General features: G+C 62.5%; 2 protein-coding genes and 1 long non-coding RNA gene across 7 annotated transcripts; 2 read left to right on the top strand and 1 right to left on the bottom strand.

The window, feature by feature from the left end:
• The first annotated feature begins 2,837 nt into the window (after nt 1-2,837).
• On the top strand, nt 2,838-6,994 carry LOC122486612. Its single transcript, XR_006298192.1, has 3 exons — nt 2,838-4,075; nt 5,487-5,613; nt 6,632-6,994. It is a non-coding gene; the product is annotated as an uncharacterized LOC122486612 (long non-coding RNA).
• A 683-nt stretch (nt 6,995-7,677) lies between these two features.
• On the top strand, nt 7,678-13,687 carry FSTL3 (follistatin like 3). 5 transcript variants are annotated; one of them, XM_043585983.1, is made up of 6 exons: nt 7,691-7,900; nt 9,254-9,439; nt 11,626-11,841; nt 12,203-12,430; nt 12,521-12,572; nt 12,898-13,687. In XM_043585983.1, the coding sequence occupies exons 1-6, from the start codon at nt 7,798-7,800 to the stop codon at nt 12,947-12,949; spliced, it is 837 nt and encodes a 278-aa protein (XP_043441918.1). In that variant the 5' UTR covers nt 7,691-7,797; the 3' UTR covers nt 12,950-13,687. The 5 variants fall into 5 exon arrangements, with proteins under 5 accessions (XP_043441919.1, XP_043441918.1, XP_043441917.1 ...); XM_043585980.1 differs by having other exon boundaries at nt 7,706-7,900; nt 12,203-12,572; nt 12,898-12,973; nt 13,060-13,687; XM_043585984.1 differs by having other exon boundaries at nt 7,678-7,900; nt 12,521-13,687.
• An 832-nt stretch (nt 13,688-14,519) lies between these two features.
• Nucleotides 14,520-19,700, bottom strand: PRSS57 (serine protease 57). Its single transcript, XM_043585985.1, is given in 6 exon segments — nt 14,520-14,773; nt 14,775-14,924; nt 15,989-16,252; nt 17,873-18,017; nt 18,438-18,591; nt 18,822-19,700. Coding segments are annotated over 6 exon segments (879 nt in total). The 5' UTR covers nt 18,901-19,700; the 3' UTR covers nt 14,520-14,686.
• Nucleotides 19,701-24,236: the final 4,536 nt, after the last annotated feature.

Raw genomic sequence — 24,236 nt, forward strand, 5'->3', positions numbered from 1 at the left:
GCGGGGTGTGGCCTTGTTTTTGAGAGCAAAGAGAACCTAACCACTCCCCTCTCCAAAAAATTAATCAGCAAAAACTGCACTATCACCTGGCACAGGCCCGGAACATTTCTGAGGTTAATTCCAGCCCAGTCATGAACTTATTTCCCTCATCGACTCAACAGAACGTTCATGGGTCACCTGCCACATGCCACACTTTGTGATGGGTGGTACAAGGACACAACACAGAACGCAACGCAACAGGCACTGAAAGTGGCTCGGTGGCTCAGGGAGACAGAGCTGGACGCAGGCACCCCAGCCCCGTGAGGCTGAGCCAGAGGATGGGTCCCTAAGGTCGTACTGGCTCTGCCTGGGGAGACAGACAGGGTTTCCTAGGGGAGGGGGCATTTGAGCCAGGGCTTTGAGGAATGAATAGGAGTAGGTTGGAGTTGGGCCTCCCGCAAAAGGGGGCACAGGAACCAGACTGTCAAGGCATTAAAAATTGCAGCCTGTGTACAAAGGATCTTGAACGTCAGGGTAGGGACAGGGACTTCTCTGACAGTCAGTCTTGTCCCCCTCAAGGTTCAGGGGTGATTCCAAGCCATTCCTGGTCTGGCCACTAGAGAGTATGCGGGTCCCATCACTGGGAATCCAGGAAACCCCAGATCCAGGGAGGGCAGTTCATTTCAGGCCACTCGAGCCCAGCCCCTAGCTCATTTCATACCACCAACATTCATTCATTCATTCATTCATTCATTCATTCATCCATTCATTCATCCATCCATCCATCCTGTAGAAGTTTATGAAGTATTGAGAAAGAGGCCTTACAACCATCAGGCCTGTGTTCAAATCCCACCAAGTCATGCTGGCTGTGTGACCCTGGGTAGGTCACTTAACTCCTCTGTGCAAATGGCAGAACCCACCTCCCGGGTTTTGGGATTGGATGAGGCTGGGAGCGCACATGGGCACACACGGCACTTCCTTGGTCCTCGCTGGTCCCCTTGGGTGGGCCAAGCTGCATCCCACCTCGCGACCCCTGTCTGGTCATGCCCTCTGCTGGGCACGCCCTTCCCACTGTCCCTTCTGTTTCCTTGCTTCTGTTTCCAATCCCTTCCTGAGGGAGCCCCATCCCATACTGCACCCCGCTGCCTGGCACCCTCTTTCCTTCTCCTACAGCTATCCCCAAATCCAGGAGTTTTCAATGGCGTCTCCCAATACATGAGGCCAGTACTCAGCATATAGTAGATGCCCCATAGATTCTTGAATAAACGAATAATTAGTGAGTGCCTGCTGCGTGCCAGGCCCAGGCAGGGTTTGTGTACTATAAATCTAAGGGCTAAGTATGTGCTGGGCCTGAAGTTTAATCTTCATGCAAGCACCATGATGTGAGGAAAATGAAGACCCCCATTTTATAGTTGGGGAGACCGAGGGCTCAAACATGGTCATGCGGCAGGGCCAGGACTTAGGCACAGGCCATTGGGTCTCTGTGCCCTCTGCATGGGCTCTTGCCTGCTGGCTACCCTGGGACTGTGGCATTGGAATACAAGCACGCAGGCCGTGTCTGCAAATGACCCGGTGTCTCTGCAGTTCTGGGGCCCTCAGGTACCCACTTCCTGCCCTGTGGCTACCTTGCTGCTGTTGCTGCTGCTGGGACAGACCTGGGAGGGCACTCTGATTGCCAGGCACAGTGAAACACAACTTGAGGGTTGCCCAGCACTTCCCGAGAAAGGCTCCGAAAGTGGGTTGAGGAGGTAGGCGGCACCTGGGCCCTACACATACCCCCCAGGACAGGGCCATGCCTCCCTCCTCAGACTTCCCACAACACGGTTGTGCTTCCCCTAGACACTGCAAGACAAGGACCAACAGCCCCTCCAAGGCTCAGTCTTTCATCTGTAAAGTGGGTCTGCCTCCCACCTCCCGGGGAGGCTGCCTCTGCAAGAGGCGGCTGTGATTATAGTCTCCCAGCTCTCTCTAGTTGCTAGACCTTTCACGTGCCTTCCCCTTTGCCGGGAGCACCCTTTCCTTCCGCCGCGGCCGCCGCCACGCTGAGCCAGGGGCCTCAGGGGCAGAGGGGAAGTTGCCCTGACACCGTGCACCCTTGAGTCTCCGCCTCGGGCGGGTGACTTCTGCTCTTGCTAGGTTTCCTCGCCTGTCACCCAGGGACACAGTGGCTTTGTCCTCTGTGTGGGGAGATTTCAGGAGGTGGAGCCTGTACAAGGGCAGGGCCCCCCCCCTCTCCTAATCCTCTCCCAGGTTCACTCCGTTCCTTTTCTTGTGGCTTTGTAGTGTGTTTGGATCTTGATTTGGGGCAAGTGACCATGTTTGAACTTCTTTTCTTTCTCATTTATTTTTCCAGATGAGAGTTAGAACGGTCTTGGTTCGTTCTCAGGAGGGACCAAGCCATGGAGATTCCGATTGGAGCCACATTCAACCACCAGAGAGCTGGTGGCATTAAGTGGCTTGTCCTGGGCCAGGGGGCAGGTGTGCCCTCATGTATTCACCTGCTTAGTTCAAATCAAGCCTCAGGGAGGAGCCTTCGGGGACTTCGGGGATGGAGAAAGCGAGTTCCCATGTTGCAGGCAAGAGACCGAGGCACCAAGCAGGTAGGGCCACTGGCCCACCAGCCAGTATTCCTACAGGTGTGAATATGCCACCGTCTGAGTATGCAGTTTTTGTCTTTGAAAAATTTTATTTGTGTATTTTGAGTTATGTCTTTTCTCCCCCATTTTAAAATTTTTATTTGAGAGAGAAAGAGAGACAGAGAGACAATGAATCCCAAGCAGGCTCCACACTCAGCCTGACTCTGGGCTCCATCTCATGACCCTGGGATCACCACCTGAGCAGAAATCAACAGTCAGACACTCAACCGACTGAGCCACTCAGGCATCCCTTCCCTTTTTATTCGTGTTTGTTGGCTTGTACTTTTTATTTCTATTTTCATTTTATTCATACACACCCAGGTGTATCTCCAAAAGCAAGCTACTTGCTTACCTGAACCGAAGGCACATTTACCAAAGACACAAAGTCAGGGCTAATCCGCAGCCTCATCCAAGCTGGCTGCTCATCTCCATGGTTTTGTCTCGTTCCGCATCCTGTGGTTGTCAGTTCTCCCACATGGGACATTTTTGGCCGTGACCTTACACACGGCATAGGCTTGGATCAGGGCAAGCGAGTTCTGGTGCTTTCTCTTCCCGTTCACAGGCCCAACCCCAGAACACTGGACACCTGAGCAAACAGACGACGGGCCAAGGTGGATGACAGGACAAGGACGTGCCCAGGTCGCCCCTGTGCCGGGTGGTGAGGACGTGCCCTGGGGGCGAGAATGCTGCAGGATAGAGGACGCGCCCTGGGGGCGAGGACGCAGAGGCCACCGGCCGGACAGCGGCGAGCGCTGCGACCCCCGGACACATCTGATTTAATCTTGGCCGCTGAGACCCGCCTCAGACCCCTGACCCCCAGCACCGCGAGGCGTCGGGTTTGTGCAGCTAGAATCGCGGTCATCTGTTAGAGCAGCAGACGGGAACCGAATCCATCAAAGCTCTCACGGGTCACGTGCACACACGCTCGGCCGCGCCGTCTTCCAGTCCCCGCCCGGGCAGGTTGTCTCTCCTACCATTGGCCAGATCTGGGTCACATGGTCACGCCTAAACCAATGGCTAGCAAGAGGAGGGCGGGCCCTACCTTTGGTTACAAACCATACTGCCGGCTCCCTGCCCAAGATCTGGTCACTTTGCGGGGACGGGGGTGCGGTGGGGGCGCTTGGGGGTGGCGTGGAAGCGTTGCAGCGGGGATTGCATGGATTGAGCAGGAAGGGCCTGGAACCCAGGCTGAGAAGCCTGGACTTCGTCCGGGGGCCATGGGGAGCCACGGTGGCGTTTGAGAGGGGAGGGCACATCCGATGAAGGCGTCATGAAGCCCAGCTCTGACCAGAGTTCTCCCGTAGCATCCACCATGCCCGAGTCTTCAGGTGCTGCCTTGGTTATCAACATCACATACCCTATCGGAGAACCCACAGGCCTTGAAGTTTTCAGGTCCTAGTGCAAGGGCTGTGGACATTGAGTGTGGAGTCCATCACAAGCCTTCTTCCGGCTTGAGGAAGGTGGGAGCTGGGCGGGGGGGGGGGGGGGGGGGAGGGGGGGAGGGGAGGGGGGCGGGGGCGACCCTGACCGTTCTGGACCAAGCTAAGACCCATATCCTGGAGGCAAAGGTCTGCACTTCAGGGTGTGTGTGATTCCTATAGCCCCTGCAGACCCACTGCTCTGGGTCCTAAAGGCTCCACTTGAATAAAATGTAAATGGGCTTATTGAAAGCTGGTTTTGTCCACTACGAGCGACAGAAACTCAGCTTAAATGGACTTCGTCTTATTGGGGTGGAGGAGTTCAGGTGCAGCTGGATCCAGGACTCCCAATAGCGGCACAGGGAATTTCTGCTGCCCCCTCTTGGCTCAGCATCCCACTGGATTGGCCTCTCCCTGGCCATTGGTAGGAGCCACCTGCAGCTCTAGGCTCACACCCATCTAGCTCAGGCAGGAAGTTGGTGTCTCTGGATCCCAGAAAAAAATCTCAGAGCTTACTCCTCCCGGCTTGCTGAATGTCAGATGATTCTAATTGTTTGAGCCTGGGTTGGTGTCCATTCCTGGGGTCATTTGGACTGGAAGCACAGGAGGTGATTTCTCAAAGGAAAATCCAGTGCTGGAACCAGAACGGGATGCCAGCCACAACCTGGGGGCTGGCCCCCAATGTCCGATCCAGAATGGGGAGGGACCTGCCCCACAGTTCAGCACATGGGGCCTGGGATCTTGCTTCTCTGGTACTGTCCCGACACTGTGGGGCTTTGTGACTGCCGGAAAGTCACTTTCCTTCCTCCAGCTTCAGATACCCCCTCTGTAAAACGGATGCCTGTCTCACAGCATTGTGGTGAGTGGCAGAGAAGACTCGTCACGCATCTTCCCTGGGCAAACAGTTATCTGCTGGTTAATAAGAACCTGGGCACACATGTCGTGCCCCTACTGTGCACCAGGCACTGTCCCTCGCGTCCTTCCTAGAATCTGCAGGCCCATTTTACAGGTGAGAAAATGGGCACACACGTGGCCTAGCCAAGGCGGCACATCCTCCTTCCCCCAGAAGGCCCCTTCTCGCTCCAGGCCCCAGGGTCACCCTCCTGCTCCTGGGGGCGTCTATACCGCCACCTGCCTTCATACCTGTGATCACTCTCGTCTGTCTCCAGCCAAAGGGGACCCTCTCACTGTGGCACCAAACCCAGTCTGTAGCATTCGTTGCCCGTTGCTGCTCCAAGGAACTGCCACGAACGTGGTGGCTTGAAACAAGACACATTCTTCTCTTCCAGTTCTGGGGGTCAGAAGTCCACCCCTGAACCAAAATCGAGGTATTGGTAGAGCTGTGTTCCTTCTGGAGTCTCGGGGGGGGGGGGGGGGGGGAGGGTCTGTTCCTTGATTTTCCGACTTCTAGAGGCTATGCACTGGCTCAAGGCCCCTTCCTCTGCCTTCACAGACAGCAATGGCAGGTCACGTACGTCACTGTGACCACAGAGGGAAGTGGTCTCCGCTTTTGACGATCCTCTGATTCCACTGGGCCCACCTGCGAAGCCCGGACCGTTTCCCTGATCCAAACCTTTGAGGTGGGTTTTCTCTTACCTGTAGCACAAACATCCTATCACTTCTGTCCCCACACCCCCTTCCTCACCATTGTTCAGTCCAATGCGATTTAAATGTCCTCCTCCTCTGGGAAGTCTGCCTGGGCCTCCCCAGTCTGCACTGGGTATAACATCCTCCATCACAGTCCTGATCACTTTGGATTGTCACTGCCTGTTTTCTGTGGGGTCTGGAGGAGTGAAGCCTGGGGCCACGGGGAGTCATGGTGGATGTCTGAGCTGGGGGAGGAGCCTTATGGTAGACAGCCAAGGTAGGAAGCGGGCTGCAGGGGATGAGGCTGAGACCAGTTCAGGGTGGACAGGAGGGCATGAAACGGAGAGACCAAAAAGGGGGGGGGGAGGGCTCCCCAGAGAGGGCCAGTGTCTTGCTTAAGGTCACCCAGCACATGGCCTCTGGGTCGGAGAGATAGGCCAGGATGGGAGGCAGGAGGCTGCTGGCAACTGGTCTCAGTTTCGAACCCACGCCAGGCCAACAATGACCCTTTGGTTTGCACAAACCCAGGCTGGGGCGGCTGAGCCACAGCAGGGTCAGCCCTCGGCCAAGGCCACAATGTCCAGCTCTTGCACACCCCTGGTGAGGACATAGGGTCCCATCCCCGCCCCATCCCCAACCGGGGGAGAATCCCCTCACAAACTCAGAGGCCAAGGACAGGCCAAGAAGCTGGGTGTCCTCCCTCAGTGCCACTGGGCAGGGACGTGGCCCTTGGCCACGGGTGGGGGCACATGGGTCAGGCTGAGCAGCTGAGATGGGGCAGAGGTCTAGGCGTGGTGTATGCTGCTGACAGATCTCGTGTACACGGAAGGCGTCTGCTGTGTGGCTGCAGGGATCTTTGGCTTCCATACCTGGGGAAGGAGTGGGGGGAGATGCGGGAATGGGGGGGTGACGAGGCACCCCCCCCACGATACACCATACTGCTCGCAAGCGTTTTTATTTTCCCGAAAGCATTTCCCCTCTTCGAAGTCATATATTAATTTGTCCGTGTAGGTATTTCATTTCCACGGCCCCTGCAAGCCATGGGCTTGGTGATGACAAGACAGGGCGTTCCTTGGTCACTCGGGAACCCAGCACCCTGAACAAGCCCTGCCATGAGGAGATCGTCAAGAATTATTTCTTGGAAACTCAGAGAGGGGCTGTACAGGACCCCCGAGCCTTTGGAGGATGCCCTGACAATTTGGGGGGGGGGCTCCCAAACAGGAAGAGTGTCCACTGCACTAAGGCCCCAGTGGTCACTACTTTCCAGGGCCACGCTGATGTCTGAGGTCACTGTCACAAACTGGAAAGTCTGGGATTCCAGGTGGCCAGGGGCTGCAGACACAGCACTGAACCTGGGGAGAGGAGAAAACCCTAGCCAGTGAGTTCTCTTTGATGCGGCCTGGGAGGACCGTTTGCAGGGGTCTGGGGGGCGGGCGCGCCCGGCACACTGTGGCAGTCGTGCGGTAGGATCGCTGCTGTCCACGACGCCGGGAGGGACCGTTGGTGGCTCTGGGTCTCCCGCTGTCGCCCTTGCGCCCCTCCGCCTCTGCTGCCGCCCGGCCCTCACCCACCCGCACTTGCTCACGCCCAGCTGTGCCCACGGGCTCCAGCGGCCAGGTGGGGGCCCCGGGGTGCGAGTGGGCGTTGCCGGGACTCAGGTCTCCGGAAGTGTGTGGGCGCACCGGGGCGGGGATGAGTCTGGGGGCGCCACGTGAGCGAGCGACCGCAAGCAAGCCACGACGCGGCTGACACGGAACCGTAGGCCGGCTCCCCGTGGGTCCCCGGCGAGCTCAGCCACAGCCCTCCGGCCGAAGACCCCACCTCCCCAAACGCGCGGTGAGCCCCGGAGCTCACACCAGGGGCCAGGCTGGCCCTCTGGCCCCGGCCACGGGGACACCTTCCCGGGCGAGTTCTCGGGCTCCCGGGTCGCACTCCCCCCCCCCCCCCCCCCCCCCCGCGCAGCTGCCCTCGGGGTGGCCAGGCCCAGCCCCTGCACACACCGTGCGCGCCCCGGCCCCCGCGCCCCGCCCCGGCCCGGCCCCGCCCGCAGCCAGCGGGACCTTTATAGGGAGCGCCCGGCCGCGGCGCGCTGGGAAGTCGGTGCCGCCGCCCTCCCAGCCGCCCGCCCGCCCGCCCGCGCCTCCGACGCGGGGGCCGCCGCCGTCTCTGCGTCCGCCATGCGTCCCGGGACGCCGGGGCCACTGTGGCCACTGCCCTGGGGGGCCCTGGCTTGGGCCGTGGGCTTCGTGGGCTCCGTGGGCTCGGGGGACCCCGCGCCCGGTGAGTGGGGCGGCCGGAAGGGGCGGGCGGGGTGGGCCACCCACGTGGGCCTGCCCGGAATGCGGGCCTTGGGGGAGACGTTGGGGGCACGGCGGCCGTGCTAGCCGCTGATCGGGCGGCCTCCTCAGGTTCAGTCCGGGAGGGCTTGGGGCTCCCCTCCCCCAGCCCCAAAGGGCCTGAAGGAGGGTCACCAGGAGGTCAGCAGAGCAGACGTGACTCCCTTTCACAATTGTCAAGAGTGGTCGTCTCGATGACGGCTGACATTTATCGAGCGCTGAGTGTCTACCTCTCCCCTCCTTGAATTCATGTGATAGCCCATTAATGTGTGTACTCTCACGCCCATTTTCCGGATGGGGGAGCTGAGGCGCAGTCACACAGCCCGTCGGTGGCCAAGTCAGGATTCGAACCGGAACCATCTATGTCCTGAAGCCCCAGAGAGGCGGGAGTGGGTTGGGGGGGGGGGGGGTGGCAGGCCCCAGGACCTCCACCGGAAGTGTCAGATCCTCCCCAGCTTTGGCTTAGGCAGACGGGCCATTGGAGTCCCGTACCTGCCACTTGTTAGGGGATGCCAGGCAAGGAATATCCCCACTGCTGGCCTCAGTTTCTCCTTTTAGAAGACGGGTGCCAGAGTGCTGAGTTCCCAGAGCTGCCCCCCGAAAGGAACCAGCAAGCTCCCGGGGATGGGGGCCGGGGCCATTCCCGCCCCCATTTAAGGGTGAAGGGATTGAGGGCTATCTGCCTTCCGACCCCACCCGGCAGCCCCACCCCAGCCCCGCATGAAGGGGAGAGCTGAGCCCCCTCCCCGAAGGCCGTGTCCCCAGGGAGATGTGAGCTCATGCAAGGAGAATGTTCCCAAGTTGGAGTGAGTAAGAGGCGGGCCAGGCAAGGGGGGGCTGCTGGGCGAGGGGGGCTCTGCGTGCCCTCGGGCCCTGTCTAGACAGAGGGCAGAGGCGGAGAGGGGGCTCCGGGGCCCACTGACCCCGGCATGTCGAGCTCTGAGTGTTCGACTGGTTGGGCAGGACGCCAGGCCTGGGCCTGGGGGCCTGGGGGCCTGGAGCAAGGTCGGGGGTGGGGTAGGGAGAGCTTCCCACCAAGAGTGAGGGTTGTGTGTGGGGTGGGGCTCAGAGAGGAGGAAGAATCCCAGAGGGATCTAGAGCGGAGCGGGGATGGGAGCACCTGTGCAGGTCTCTGCCCCTCCTTCCCAAGTTGGGAGCAAAATCATCCCCTGTGTAATCACCGAGCACCAACTGTATGCGTCCCCCGTGGGTGGGGAGCTGGGTGGAAGGCCTGGGCGTTGGGAGCGGCACAGGAGGGCACCTCTGGTCCAGTGGTCGCTGTCCCCCTCGTCCACAGGCGGCGTCTGCTGGCTCCAGCAGGGCCGAGAGGCCACCTGCAGTCTGGTGCTGCAGACTGACGTGAGCCAAGCCGAGTGTTGTGCCACCAGCAACATTGACACCGCCTGGTCCAACTTCACTCACCCGGGGAACAAGATCAGCCTTCTGGGCTTCTTGGGCCTTGTCCACTGCCTCCCCTGCAAAGGTGAGCTCCTGGGCATCAGCCACGGGTCAGGGTCACCGCGCAGCAGGTGGGGCAGCTGCGAATGAGCTCCCCACCTTGGGGGTGTGGCTGTTAGGAAGGGTGTTTGTGGGGGGACCCGGGGCTCGGAGAGAGACAGGGGACCTGAGGGTCCAGGCCTCAGCCTCCCTCTGTTGAGGATTCAGGAAGAAGCTTGGAGGACTCCCCAGCTTGGTTTCTAGCCTCTAGGCCCTTGCCCGTGCTGAGCCCTCTGCCTGGATGGCCTTTCCCAGCTGCACCCCACCTGGTAGACCCGACTCACACCCAAGTCCTAGGAAGACGGATTTTCCTAACTGGCCACTTGGGTTTGTGACTCCACAGGCAGTGCTCCCAAACACTTGATCTTCCCATCACCCCAGATTCCAGCGATCTGTGGTGTGGCCACAGATGCATGTTTCATAAGCGTGTCCCTTCTGGATCGTGTTCTGAGAAACGCTGCCTCTTTCTTCAGCCTAGGAGCTCTTTGAAGGCAGAATGATTGAGTGAATAAGCCAAGACATATTCTCTGCTCTGGAGAAGGGGCTGGGGATCCTCCCAGGCCTCTCTGGCCGGGGCTGAACCTGCAAGGGCCCAGAGGTAGTGTGAGGCATGGCTTGAAGGAAGTGGGCATTAGGACCAGGGTGTTGGAGTGTGATTAGGAGTTTGCCAGATGGAGAAAGTATGGGATCAGGCCCTAGTGGGTGGGGTCAGGGCAGGGGAGCAGGGAGGAGGCTGGAGCTGAGGGCCAAGCCCAGAGCCCAGCTGGCCACTGGGATGTGATTAATCCCCGCTCGGCCTGGCTGGGTGGTCTTGGACTCACTGCCATGTGCCCTGGCTGGCTCCCTCCAGAACCTACTCTGGGTTCTGGCAGGGGGAGGACAGACTTCAAAAAGTGCCTGGCCGGGGCATGAGAAGGTCCAGATCACCCCCCCCACCACCACCACATCTCATCTGGCCTTGGGGAAGGGAACTCAGTTCTCCCACTTCCGTTCTGCTTGTGAAGCCACCCAGGGGGAGCGTTTCCAGATGTGTGTGTGGGCAGGCAGCGTGGGAGATGCCCAGGTGCGGCCCACATGCCCTGCCTCTGCCTGGTTGGGGGCACCAGTGCACCAGCTCATTTTATGCTCATGCTCCGCCTGTAAGGTGGGTACCCCAGTCAGCCTCACTTCCACACAGGGAAACTGAGGCTGAACTCAAGAGCTCAAGTCTGCCCTCCAGGTCCACAAGCAACAGAGGTGGGGGGTTCCATCTGGGGCCTGGCCTGGAATTCTCATGCTGAGGGGCCCCTGGCTCTCCTCCACTCACAGCTGTGACAGGGCCTCGATTTCCCCCTTCTGTAAAATGCTAATGAAGTGTCATCACCTCCTAGGGGTGGCTGAGAGACAGCGAGCAGCCTGGGAGGGCCTGTGAGAGGAGCAGCGCAGTAATAGGTCGGGGGGGGGGGGGGGGGGGGAGCGAAGACCCCAGGGAGAGACTTGCCCTGGCCAGACCTGTTTCCCTGCCTGAGAAATAGGGCTGGCGGGGGGAGGGGTATCCCCTGGGCTCACTGGGCTCGGGATGTGGGAAGCCCCCTCCCCAGAAAATGAGCCTCAGGCCAGGTGCCAACGCCCCACCCTCCCCGACGGCTCCTCTGGGTTGGTCCTGGCAGGCCCGGGGAACAGACGCGGCCGGTCCTCCCCAGGCCCGCTCCTGGACGGGGTGGGGCCCCCCTCTGATGACGCAGCCGGGCCCCGCGCCGGCCTTCCCATAACCGCGCGTAAATCAGGGAACGGACGCCAGCCCCAGCGGGTGGCCCAGCTGCGGAGCGACACCGGGACTGGGTACTGGAAGCTCGTTCCTGGACCCCCAGAACCGAGCGGAAACAACCCACTCCCGCCCGTTCCGAGCCCCAACTCCAGACAGAACCCCAAGCCCAGGCGCAGCCTCGACTCCCGGTCCACCGGGACCGTGGCTGATCTCGTCCCCAACGGATCCCGCACCCAGACTCTGAACCAGTCGTCCTCTCCGGGGTTCCCGGACTCCCGCCCGGCCTCCGGCGTCAGAGCAGGGACGGGGGTGCCGTGGGCTCCGAGGACGCCCGGCCTCGGCCACGCACCTCTCCACCACCACCACCACCGCCACCGTCACCGCCACCACCACCACCACCACGCGCGCGTGCCCTGTGTCCGCAGATTCGTGCGAGGGCGTGGAGTGCGGCCCCGGCAAGACGTGCCGCATGCAGGGGGGCCGCCCGCGCTGCGAGTGCGCGCCCGACTGCGCTGGGCTCCCGGCGCGCCTGCAGGTCTGCGGCTCCGACGGCGCCACCTACCGCGACGAGTGCGAGCTGCGCGCCGCGCGCTGCCGCGGCCACCCGGACCTGCGCGTCATGTACCCAGGACGCTGCCGCAGTACGTGAGGGCGGGGTGGGGGCGGGGCCTGCGGGGGGCGGGGCCTGGCGGCGCTCTGAGGGAGGGGCCTAGCGAAGGGACAGCGCCGCCGGATTGGGTCTTCTGCCGGGGTCGGTCGGAATGAGGAAAAGCGGGGTGGGGTTTCGGGAAGGGAGGCTCACACGGGGTGCGAGATTGGGGTGCGTGACTCAGGGAGGGGCTTGCGGGTGCAACCAGAGGGGCGGGGCCCGGGTGTGGAACGAGAGTGGGCGGGGCGCGCGGAAGGGGTGTGGCTTCCGGCGCGGCCGGGGGCGGGGCCTGCGGGTGGAGCCTGCGGCGGGCTGGCCCCCGCCCCTGACCGGTCCTGGCTCCCCGCTCGCAGAGTCGTGCGCGCACGTGATGTGCCCGCGCCCGCAGTCGTGCGTGGTGGACCAGACCGGCAGCGCCCACTGCGTGGTGTGTCGCGCGGCGCCCTGTCCCGCGCCCTCCAGCCCCGGCCAGGAGCTCTGCGGCAACAACAACGTCACCTACATGTCCTCGTGTCACCTCCGCCAGGCCACCTGCTTCCTGGGCCGCTCCATCGGCGTGCGCCACCCGGGCAGCTGTGCAGGTGTGGCGCGGAGCGGGGAGCAGCGGTGGGGCCCAACCTCCCGCCCCTCTCCGCGCCCCCACTTTTCTTTTCGTCCCTCCCGCTCTTCAGGCACCCCTGAGCCGTCGGATGCGGAGTCGGAGTCGGAGGAGGAGAACTTCGTGTGAGCCCGTGGGGCCGGCTTGGGCCTGGCGTTCAAGGCCTCCCCGTTTTATTTATTGCCACAGCCGAGTCTAATTTATGTCCCATGGACACTCCCCAGAGCCTGGGCCGGGACCACTTAGGAGGAGCCCTGGAGCCCCCTGACAATATACCTTGGAAGGATTGGGGGAAGGGGGCCTGGGAGTGGGGCTGGTAGGTGGGGCTCCCCACTCCAGGCAGGAGGACCCCATGCTTCTGCTCTAGGGGTTAGCTTAAATTATGGTCACCACGGAGAGGGCTGGGGATTGCCTGCCAGCAATTAATGAAGAGGCACCCCCACCTTCTAGACCGCAGACTGGGAGTAACGAAGGGGTCCACAGCCCGGATGTGTATACATGAGCCGCAGAACCTCCCAGGCCCCAGATAGGCCAAGGAAGCAGCCACTGTCCACAAGCCGCTCAAGGACTCCAGGCCCTACCTTCTCGGTGCCTCCATTTCCATTCCCCCAGGACGTCCTGTGGTGGCTCCTGAGAAGAGCCCAGTGTGCCTCCTGGGGTGGGAGAGGCCGGAAGAGAGCACTACGTGTTGTGGTGCCCAGTGCACTTTGGGCGGGACCCAGTGGGGCCCACAAAGAGCCCCTGCTCACCCACTGTGGGGTTTGTGTGCCAAGGCCGACTGCACACCCTGCCTCCTAGAGCTGTATGTCTTAGCGGCACCCCCTCGTCCCTGCTGCTCCATCCGAAGGGAAGGTCCAGACCAGGACCCCTCGGTCCCATGAGACTTGCCTTGGCCAAGCCTCTAAGCCCAGTTTCCAGGTGGACCCACCTCAACCACCAGCCGGCCGGGAGTTTTGACACCTGCCAGATGCTGGCTCTGGGCAGGGTCGCTGCCTTCTGTTTGCTCAGTGTCACCTCCCCGTGTCTGCATGTGGCAGAGGCTCAGACCGGACATGGGGGGCCCAACAGGCAGGAGCCCACCTCCCCGAGTTTGCAGTGAGCCGTGCAGGGGCCAGTTGTTTTCGTCCTCTCCTGGCCCCTCGGAAGTGCCTTACCTGTGACACCCAGAAAAGTGCCCTTGAGGCCACCTCCGCACCCTGGGGTCCTGCCTCACCAAAGAAATAAAGACTATAAAAAGCCACTTTGGAGTGTCCGAGCCTCTGTGCAGTCTCCTTTTGCCAGTGCCTCCACCCAGTCGGAAGCCTAGGGGGCTGTGAGGGTGGTGAGTGGGGGGCTCTGGGAGCATCTGGGGGAGATGCCTTCTGTCTCTGGGCCTGAGTGTCCACCTCTGGGCAGTGGGCGGCAGCCAGGGAGAGGGCTGAGGTAGGTGAGGTGCAGGGTGAGGCCGGGGGGAGAAAGGAAGCCTTCGTAGGGCAGGGGACAGAAGAGGCCGTCAAGATGGCTTAGGGCACTCCGGAGAAGCCAGCGGGTTTAGGCTCCAGAAACAGAGCCCTGGCCTGGAAGGGCTGGGGGTGTGATGGTCGCCATAACACCGTTAAAAACAATACGACGACCCTAACACCAGCTGGGACTTACCCAGACGTGGCCATGTGCCAGCACTTTCTTCAGTGAATAACAGACTTCACGTGGGGCCAGGCCAGCCTGAGACTCTACACAGAGGACCAGGAGACCCCCCCCCCATCCCCATTGGTTTCCCCATCTATGCCTGGGTGTGGTTAGCTGGAGGCCGAGGGGGAGATGCGCTAGGCTGGGCCACTGCTTGGGCAAAGGCCAAGAGGCTGTCCTGAGTGCAGGCTGTCGGGTGGGGGTCGGTAAATCCAGAAGGGCCGGTGGTGAGGAGGGCGGGGAGGGGCCTGGGTCCCGAAGCCAGAGGACCAGATGAGGCCTCTGAGCCAGCAGCTCACGGTGTCAGGGAGGCTGTGGCCGGGCCAGACCCTTGGCCTCGCTGAGACAGAAACTCGAAGGATCGTGGATGGGCCCTGGAGGTGAACCATCGTGTCTGGTTATTCAGTTAACATTTTATTTGGTCATTTTGGCCCTTTGCATTTGGAACCGATGCCCTCTCTACCCCAGCCTCCACCCCACGGATACACCAGGCTTCCTGGAGTTTGGGGGCCCACGGATGCCCTGCCCCAGCCATGGAATTTCCAGGCAGGAGCTATCTGAATCATTTACCACCTCATTTGTGTACGCCGTGCTGTTGTGGTTCAGGCAACTCCTGCAGGAACCCAGCGGTCCCGGGCAGGGGACTGGGCTGGGGCCCGTTTGGGCCTTCGAACCACATCCTGTATCCAGCTTACGAAGGCAGACACCTGCGTGTACACATCGGGGGTCTTAGGGTCGCCGCACCAGAGTCCAGAGAAGGAGACCAGACCATGTGCCCGGTTCCTGCACACCAGGGGTCCCCCAGAGTCCGCCTGGGGGTGGAGGGAAAGGCAAGGTCAGGGGTCCATCTCTGGGCCTCTTTCCCTGGCCTCCCTGCCTCGAAACCCTTCCAAGGCTTCCTAGCGCTCCTCCAGCAAAAACTAAACTTACAGCCTTCAAAGGACTTGAGCATCTAGCCCCCACCCATCTGTCTGCACGCCTTTCCCTAGGGTCCTGCCCCACCAGCCTTCTGGGCTGTTCCTGAAGCAAACCAAGCTTGGTCTGGCCTCTGGGCTTTCCCATATCCCTGAGACCTGTTACTGCCCCCATTGGACACTGCTGGTATAAATATACAAGTCTGCAGTACTTTGTGCAGTACACAACTTGCACAGCTGTACATGGCAGCCCTGTGATGGGTGTCTCTGCCTGGCATGCCTTCCCTCAGATCTCCTCAAGCCTCCTTCCAGTCTCAGCTCAAAAGGTGCTCTCCTCTGAGAAGCCTTCCTGAATACTCACCCTAAAATTCCCGCTTCCTCCCCTCCTCTCCCCTTCCCAGTCGTATCAGCCTAACTGTAATCTGAAATCACCTCTGACCCTAGGAAGTAGGTACTATTAGTGTGGCAGTTTTACAGGTAAAGAAAGGTCCAGAAAACTGAGGTGACTTTTCCAAGGCCACACACCTGGGAAGTGTCACGGTCTGGATTTGGACCCATGCGGTTGGACTCCAGAATCTGTTTTGAATCACTCTCTTGCCAGGAACAAAAAAAACCCTCCAGGTTGTTTCTCCCTCGGCACCAGGGCCAGGGTTGCCCAGAGTCCACGCAGGGTCTCCGGAGCAGGAACTCCTTGACGGAGATCTGTTACTGCCCCCTACTGAACACTGCTTATAAATACACAAATCTGTAGCCCTTTGTGCGATGCGCGATCCGCACAGCTGTACGTGACAAGCCCTGTGACCTCGGAAAAGTCTTTGTCCTTCCAGGGCCTCAGTGAGGCTTCATCTGGTCAAAGGTGAGCTTAAGGACTTAGTTCCCAAGCCTCTGCCTTCTCTAACCCTGTCTGTGGGCCTCGGTTTGCCCATATTGCAGGAAGGTAGGGTGGGGACCCAGTGTCTCACCGAGCAGAAGCCACGCCTCCGGCGGTCCCCACTGTGGGTGCAGAGCATGGCAGGGCTCAGCTGGCCCTTCCAGGAGCTGTTGCAGACGTCCAGGCCCAGCACGCGGACTTCGGCCTCCATCAGCCCGGGTGGCAGGTCCTCGAAATCGGATACAGAGCCCCAGCCAGCCACCCGGCAGCGTGCCCCCGCCCTGAGTGGCGTGGCGCCTCTCCGTGGCAGCCTCAGCAGCCCCACCGCAGGACCCAGGATGGCAGAGCCGTTGAGCTGCAGAGAGACCGCTGAGTTTGGGTTTACCCCCAACCACCCATCAGTGCTCCTGCCTCAGTTTACCCATCATGACACCTTGGCTCTTTGTGGCCTCTTGCTGCCACGCGGGCCTGCCCATCAGGCCTCACCCGTTCAGACCAGGACGCTGGCCTCCCCAGCTGCCAGCGGTGTCCTTCCAACCAGCATCTCCCCTACTCGCAAGCTCTCCCCTGACTCCCCATTGTTCCTGGGACAATGCGTCCTGGCTCACCATTCAGCCCTCCCCTCTACCCAGAATGAATTTACTGTCATTCCCTGGTCCCCACCACCCCCCCACTCCCCACCCCCCGCCCCCCGCCGGAACACCCTCCCTATCCAGCCTTCAGGTCTCAGCTTAGATGCCACCTCCTCCAGGGAGCCTTCCTAGACTCCCAGGATAGGACAGGAGCCTCCTCCGGGTTCCATGTGCCCCTGCCAAGGCCGATTTACCCAGTTGCCACCGAGTTGGACCGGAAGCTCTAAGGGGACCGGCCCTGGGGTGTCCAGGCCCCAAAACAGCTGGTGGGCGCTCAGTCAGCGTTTATGGGATGAATGACTCAGGTCCCTGGTTTTGGTACTCACTCCCTGACCGTACCCCAGCCTCAGTTTCCCCAGCTGCATAACGGGACGGGTGACCAGAGCTGTGGGCTCCAGGTTTTGGGGTTTCACAGATGAGCAAAACCCACATGCCAGCTTTGGCCGCGGATACTCGCTGCCCCCTTTTCATTTTGCTTGGAGAACAGCCCCCGCCCCCAACCCTCTCGTTCCCAGGGACCTATTTCTGTTACGCTGAGCATCTCTGTTTTGACTTTTTACCACATTTGGACAGCAGGCCTGAGGTGTTTTCCCTTGAAAACGGACGCCCTGGGGGCCCCTGGAATTGAATTTGGGGCACCTGAGCGTCCTGCGGGGGGCGACTCCCAGGCAGGCAGGGGTGGGGGGGTGGGGGGCGCTCAGAAAGGACGCACCTGTGTGGGCAGGGAGGGAAGGAGCCACTTCCTGCTCGGAAACCCCACAAAGGGCCTGGGGGGCAGCGACTAGAGTATCTGGTGTCCTAGAGTCTCACGCATTTCCCCTTTCAGCGTGAACATCGGGGCCTGGCGTGCGCTACAAACGGCCACAAGGAGATAAAAATCCCTGCGCTCCAAGTCTGGAGGAGGAAGCAGTGAACGTTGGTGAAGAAGCAAATGGTTTCAGCTGTGGGGGACACAAGGAAGTTGGGACAGAGGGACGGGATGGGGAGATGGGGGGGCCGGGGGAGGGCAGGTGACAGGGGCTTCTCGAGGGAGGTCCCAGAGGAGGGGACATTTGAGGGAAGACTGGGAAGGGTTGAGGGACAAAGCCATGCGGTGTCTGGGGGAACGGCGCCCTGGAGGGGACGCAGCCAGGGCAAAGGCCCGGGCGTAGGGGGCACGGGGGCAACACTGATGGCTCAGTCTGCCCCCAGGGGGCACCGAGGGGACCATGTGGGAGGCACAGAGGGCAGAGGCGGGACATAATCTGACTCGGGTGCTCACAGGACCTTACAGCTGTTTTTAAAACATGTGGGGGTGGCCAGGGACGGGCCAGACCCGCGTCCGGTGCCCCCCCCAGGCTCACCTGCAGTAGACAGATGTCGTTGGCGTGGGTGGTGGGCTGGTAGTCCGGGTGCCTGACGACGGTGGAGATGCCCAGCACCTGTCGTGTGGGCTCCGAGCTGTGCAGGACGTGAGCCCCCAGCACCACCAGGCCCATTCGGGAGTCCCTGCAGGGGGAGGGGCAACTGAGAGCGAGCCTGGGGTCTCGGCGTCCCCGTCTGCAGAACGGGGTGCGGCCCCACGGCCATAATTACGTTTATTTCCGTTCCCACCTCAATTACAGCCTTCACCTAGATAGGCGCGCTATTAACGTTAATACATATTATCACGCGGTACTTAGAACACGGGCGATACTGCCTACGTTTCTTACAGCACCCCCCTCAGTTACAACATCACCCCCAATATTTTCCGTGGCAACGCCGTGGTTATTCAACAGGAAACCCGGAGCGGACCCAGGGCTGCAACCCCGGCTGTGGCCACGACGTCGCTCTCACACACTCTTCTCGCCGAGCCCCCCCTTGCCGTCCGGAGCCGGGGGCCTGGGGCCCGAGTGGCGGCGGCGGGGGCGGCCCCCGGGGTGGGCTCACCTGTGGCTGAAGCAATGGGCCGCGGAGACCACCCAGCGGGAGCGGAGCAGGAAGCCTCCGCAGTGGTGCTGGCCGTCGAAGGCCACAGACACCATGTAGGGCCGGGAGTGGGGCTTCACCTCATGGCCCCCGATGATCCGGGCTCCCCGGGAGCCTGCAGGAGGGGCGGGACAGAGGGCTGACGCGAGCGGCTCCGGCACCTGCCGGGGTGGGGGTCGGGTGGGGGCGAGGCGCCCGGACGAGGTCCTCGAGCGTGCCGGGAGGGAGCCTGGACTCCAGAAAACCCTGGGCCTGGGCCTCCACCCCGGCCCCCAGTCCCAGCTGAGGCCGAGAGGGGCAGCGACCCAGAGGGCTGAGTAGCTGCACGGGGTCGGGGGCTCTTACCTGGGGGCCCCGTAGGCAGCGTGAGGGCCACAGACACTGCCAGCAGCAGGCGGCCCAGCTCGTTCGCCTGGGGCCCCATGGCTGTCACCGGCTGGTGGCTCCCTCAGAGCTCTGCGGGACACGGCCCGGAAAGGGGGAACCTGGCTGTGGCCTGCGGTGGGAGGTCGGCCAGGCCACACCAGCAACGCCCAGTTCGGCGCTGGCGCCTCTGGGAGGCCTCGGGCCGTTGACGGTCCCAGCCGTCCAGGAGGCCAGGACGCAGGGCGGCGAGGGGACGAGTGCGTGGCTCTAGGAACTGCCCGCCTGGGGCGAAGCCTGGCTCTGCAGGGCCCGGAGGTGACCCCAGAGGCCACTTACCGCCCCGTGCCTCGGTTTACCCAGCATCTGCCCACGGAGCACGTGCAGGGAGCTTCCTGCAGCGGCCAGGACCCGGCCGACAGGCATCGTGCCCCCAGCTGCCCCCTGGGCGTGTGGGGCCGCCTCTCCAGCCGGACGGGGTCTGGCCCCATTGCCACCTGCTCCCCCTCTGCAACTCCGGCACCGACCTCAGGGCTGCGAGTTCCCCGGAAAGCCCTGAGGTGGTTGCTGCCTCTGTTGCACTTACCGAGTGCCTACTGTATACAGCCTCTGGCAGGAGCTGGAGATAGGAGTGTGGCAGTGACCGAGCCCCCCCCCCCCCGAGGTGCCCCTCCCACTCTGCCGGCCAGGCCACCTCGCGGACCCGGGGTGGTGGCCGTCCGGCTGGCCATCACAGGGCAGGAGGGTGAGGCCATGTGATGCTGGAGGCCGGCGGGCAGGTTCCGGTGTCATGGGCTGTGGGCCCACACCGAGGGGGCTGAGGTTTCTGTTTTGGGGGGTGTGGGGACAGGGCGCTAAGGCTGGAGCCCCCAGACCCGCAGCCCATCCCCACCCCTCCCGTAGGCCCCGGCCTCTCACCCAGCCTCCCCATGGTGCGCGGCCGCAGCAGCGCGGCTGGGAAGTGTCCTCACCCAGCTCCCGGGACGCCACGAAGAGGTCTCAGTGGGGCACCGTCTTGCGCCCCCTATGGTACCACCTCTCAGGGTCCCTGCAAGTCGGGAGCCTGTGACCGCACCCCCAGATGCTGCCCAGACTCGAACTTGCCTGGCATGTCTGTGTGACCTCCCGGGGCCGCTGGGACCCGTCACCACACGCCGGTTCTGACAGCTCTGGGCTCAGAAGTCCTGACACCCAGGCGTGGGCAGGGCTGCTCCCCCCAGGGCCCCAGGGAACCCTGTCTCCCCCTTTCCCAGCTTCCAGAGCAGCACGGGGTCTGCCCGGCTCTCTGCCTCCCTCTCGTGAGGACCTCGTGAGGACGCCGGGCCCCCCGAGCCCCCAGGTCACCCCCGCCTGGTGATATGACAGGTGCCTGGTCCCGGGACCAGGACAGGGACGTCTTTGGGGCCGCACTTAGCGCCCCCCGGTCCACGTGTGTCATCACCCCATTTCACAGACAAGGTCCAGAGCCGTGAAAGCTAGCGGGGTGAGGGGGAACCAGCTGGCCTGGAGGAGGCCCCCGGCCCGTCTGGGTTTGAGCCCCGTGAGGCCCACTGATCAGGTACTAAGTGCATGTCTCGCTAAGCCACCATGTCCGTGGTGACCCGTCAGACCAGCCAGCGGGAACCAGCACGGCCGGGAGAACCCACGGGAAGAAACCACAAGGTCAGCGTCACGGTTGTTTCTGCCAGCGTCAGACCCCATGTGGCCACCCAGAGCCCTGCGGTGGCCGTTTCCGTGAGGGGCCACGTGGGGCCCTGTCTGCTCTGGGGCTGCCCCAGACCTCAGTCAGTCCCCCTGGCCACACTCCTCCTGAGGCGCTGCGGGGGGGGGGGGGGGGGCATGGCCCAAAGCTGCAGGGGTCCCGTTCGGTCCTACAACCTGAGGTGGTCGGCATTGTTTGTACCCCCGTGACCGATGGAGAAACCGATACGCAGAGAGGGCGAGTGCCTTGGCCAAGGTCACCCAGCGAGGGAAGTAGGGGGTCAGGGCTGCGGCCTCAGGCCGGCCCCTGTTGCCTCTGCCCACAGCCAGGCCTGTTTCCTTCCCATCCGGTGAAAGATTATGAAACAAATAACCGTCCTTCCTGGCCAAACAAGCGAGCTTCCCAAAGCCCCGAGGAGCGGGTCAGGGGTCAGTGTTTCCGTTTCCCAAACTGAGGCCCAGAGAGGGGAGCCTGACTTGTCTGGGCTGCCCGGCACAGGGTCCGACACCACAGCTCTGGACTTCAGTCCTTGAAGGGTCCTCCCGCAGAAAATTTGGGTGGCTTTCCTGGTCAGAGCAGGCTCAGCCGTGACGAGGGTGACAATGACGGCGATGATAACGACGGCTCCCTTTACTGAACGCTTACTTTCGTCACGGGTCTGTTGGAGCTCTTTCTACGTCGAGGAGATTAACTCACGGTCAGATGGATTTCTTCTCCTGAGCGAGCTTGGATCGGGTGCCGAGAACCCAGCCTCCCCGGGGGTGCACGTGGATTCTGATGACGTGCAGAGGGGACCCAGGGCCCACGCGGCCAGAGCCGGTGGCTCCGTCAGACCTCGAATCTCCCGTCTCCCTTACCTTCGGAAGCTGGAGCTCCCAGGGCCGTCCCACGAGCAGGCCCAGTCTACCCAGTCCGGCGGCCCCAGCCCTGAGGGTGCCCAGCCCTGAGGGTGCACCCTGAGGGTGCGTTCACCCCTCAGGCCGGGCCAGGGTGCGGAGGCCGGCTCAGGAGGCGCACAGCCCCTTTCGGCGGCAGCAGGGTGGTAGGAGAGGTTCTCGCGGCGAGGAGAGGGGGCGGGGGTGTGTCTGGAGCCACGGGAAACGGGAGAAAAGCTCACAATCTTCCCAGAAGACGGCGGGCGCGGCGTCGGGGCCCGGGGAGCCCAGCTGGCCCGCCTGCGCCGGGGCCTCGGCGGTCAGCGGGACGGTAGCAGCGCTTAGAAGGGCCCAGGCCGGCAGGCGTCCCTCGACGACGCTTTTGCTTCTCCCACTCAAGTGAACGCGCATTCCAAGGAAGCCGCGTCTGATTTCTTGACACGGATGGTGCGCCCGCCGCCAGGCCCAACGACACCCCGCGTCCCCGCAGCGCCTCTCGGGACTCGGCCCTGGCGAGCGTGGGGCTGCGACGCACGTGCCTGCCTCGCGCGGACCCTCCCTGGCCCCGCGCCTAAAGGCCTGGCAGAGAAGGGGTGCGGGGTGGGCGTCTCGTACGGGGGGATCCTTGAGCGAGCCCTGCCTCCAGTGGGTAAACTGAGGCTTGAGGGCCCAAGCCCCACCACCTCTGCCCGCCTCGTCTGCCTTCATGGCTCCAGATTTCCATCTAGGGAGGGCACTGGGGAAAGCAGCCTGGCCAGAGCCGCCCCCCGCCCCCCCACGCCTGGGGCACAGGTGACCCTGGGGCATCTCGAGATGCCCAGTGAAGGGTCAGCGAGGGGCTGGGTGCCCACCGGCCGGCTGCAGTAGTGCCTGCCATCCTCCCCACGGGGCGGGGCGGGGGGGTGGTCACAGTGCCCGGCGGGAGGCAGGAAGCCACTCATCCCATGGCTGTTGACTGAGCACCGGGGACACAGCAGCAGGGAAGACAGGCCAGTGTGTGCCCGGTGGACCGAGCAGGTGATGCCGTCTGCCAGAAACACTAGGTGGTAAGACAGTGGCCAGAGAAGGACGGGGAAGGGGGTAGGGCTTTAAAACAGGGAAGCCTGGAGACCCAGTAACAGTGGACAAGTGGGGAAGGTCCTCCTGGAGGTGGGCACAGAGGGTGCAAACGCGGGATGTTGGGATGCGGGTGGGGGAGGTGAAGGGAGGGCCGGGCTTGGCAGGGCTCAGCTGGACCCGGGATTAGGCTGCCGGGTCCTGGGGAGCCACAGCAGGCGTCTGATGGGGACAGTGGCATCCACAGAGGAAGCAGGGAGACCTGGGAGGCTGCGGGGCTGGGAGGCGGGGGGGGGGGGGGGCGGTGGTGTGACAGGACACAAGACCCAAGCTAGGGTCATGGCTGGGGAAGGAGAGGGCGTCTCTGACTCAGTGACAGGGGACGGGTGGGCTCTGGGGGCCGGCACAGAGCCCGGCATGAGAGAGTCCTGAAGTCCCAGGGCCTCAGAGGACGTCCGGGGGTGGGGGTGGGGCAGGGGCGGGCAGGAGCTCAGGACAGGGGCTGCTGGGCAGAGCCCTGCTGGGGGGGGGGGGGCACGCCCAGGACAAGCAGGGGGAAGGAGTGCCATCAGGGACACGGTGGGTGCAAGTGGCCGGGGGAGGTGTGGGCCGAGGGTCCAGTAACCATGCCCCCGGACTGGGATGGGGGCTGCAGGGTGCCAAGCGGAGGGGAGGGGAGCGGGTGATGCGGCCGCCTCTTGGGGAGAACGCGCAGCTCTGGCCCATGGCACACCCTGCCCTGCCCACCTCGCGGCCATCACCTGCCACACGTGCCACCGGGGATGCCCACCCACCGTCTCTGCCTCATCTCCCTGTCTCCTGTGGCACCACCTCCGGGCTGGCCCCCTGGAAGCGGTCTGGGGATGTCGGGGTCTCTGTTGGGGACCCCGAGAGCCTCAGGGAGGACTTTGCTTTCGATCTGAGGTAGGCGGGCACCCTGGGACGTTTAGGGCTGGCGAGGGACAGGAATGGCTTGTCACCTGCCCCTCTCCATCCGTACGCTCTCCTTTTCCTCCGGTCCCTGAACAAAACGCGAACCTCAAAGCTTGCATCATTTACGTAGTAGACAAAAAGCGCCCCCTCTCCGAGGACAAGGCTTCTGCACCTCTGGCACCTAACAGCGTCAGGGGCTCAAGAAATGTTTGAGGGCGTGGCGGACACAGAGGCAGAGGGGTAGCGGTGAACGCACGCACGGCCCGCTTTTGCCGAGCCCCTAGCGCAGGGTCAGACCGGCCGAGCACCTGTTACATAAGCAAAGTTTTATTGGCACACGGCCCCACGGGTGCATCTGCGTGCTGCCCTTGGCCGCTCTCCCGCTGCAATGGCAGAGTCCAGTCCTTGAGACACAGATCGGCCTGCAATGCTGGAAAGTGCTTACCACCTGGGCCTTTACGGAAAAAGTGCCAAGCCCTGAGTGGGCATGTGCCTGAGCGGGAACAATGCTGTTCCAAGGCATCGTGTATATTCGCTCCATCAACCCTCCCAGCGGTCCTAGGACGGGGGAAATAAGGCCCAGGGAGGTTAAGAAACGGACCCAAGGGCACACAGGATACGCGGAGCTGAGCTGGCACTCAACCCCAGGGCTCCCGGGCTTCTCGGGACTGTTTTGTTTGCTCTAGGCTTGCTATTTTATCCCACTGGTTTAATGCTAAGCGGATGCACATCCGTTGTAAAGAGAGAGGGGCAAAGACCCACAAAAGGAAAGGTGTCATGTCCCTCCCCATTCAGAGCTCATTCAAGGTTGTTTCTTTCTACACGCACACA

This window comes from Prionailurus bengalensis, chromosome A2, assembly GCF_016509475.1.
Source record: "Prionailurus bengalensis isolate Pbe53 chromosome A2, Fcat_Pben_1.1_paternal_pri, whole genome shotgun sequence".
In the NCBI taxonomy this organism is placed as follows: domain Eukaryota; kingdom Metazoa; phylum Chordata; class Mammalia; order Carnivora; family Felidae; genus Prionailurus; species Prionailurus bengalensis.

What these genes read in the sequence shown, in the direction of transcription:
- FSTL3 (XM_043585980.1), top strand. Translation starts at nt 7,798, where the DNA reads ATGCGTCCCGGGACGCCGGGGCCACTGTGGCCACTGCCCTGGGGGGCC. An exon ending in CTCGGGGGACCCCGCGCCCG is followed by an intron (nt 7,901 to 9,253) that starts GTGAGTGGGGCG and finishes CCTCGTCCACAG; the next exon opens with GCGGCGTCTGCTGGCTCCAG. An exon ending in GTACCCAGGACGCTGCCGCA is followed by an intron (nt 11,842 to 12,202) that starts GTACGTGAGGGC and finishes CCCCGCTCGCAG; the next exon opens with AGTCGTGCGCGCACGTGATG.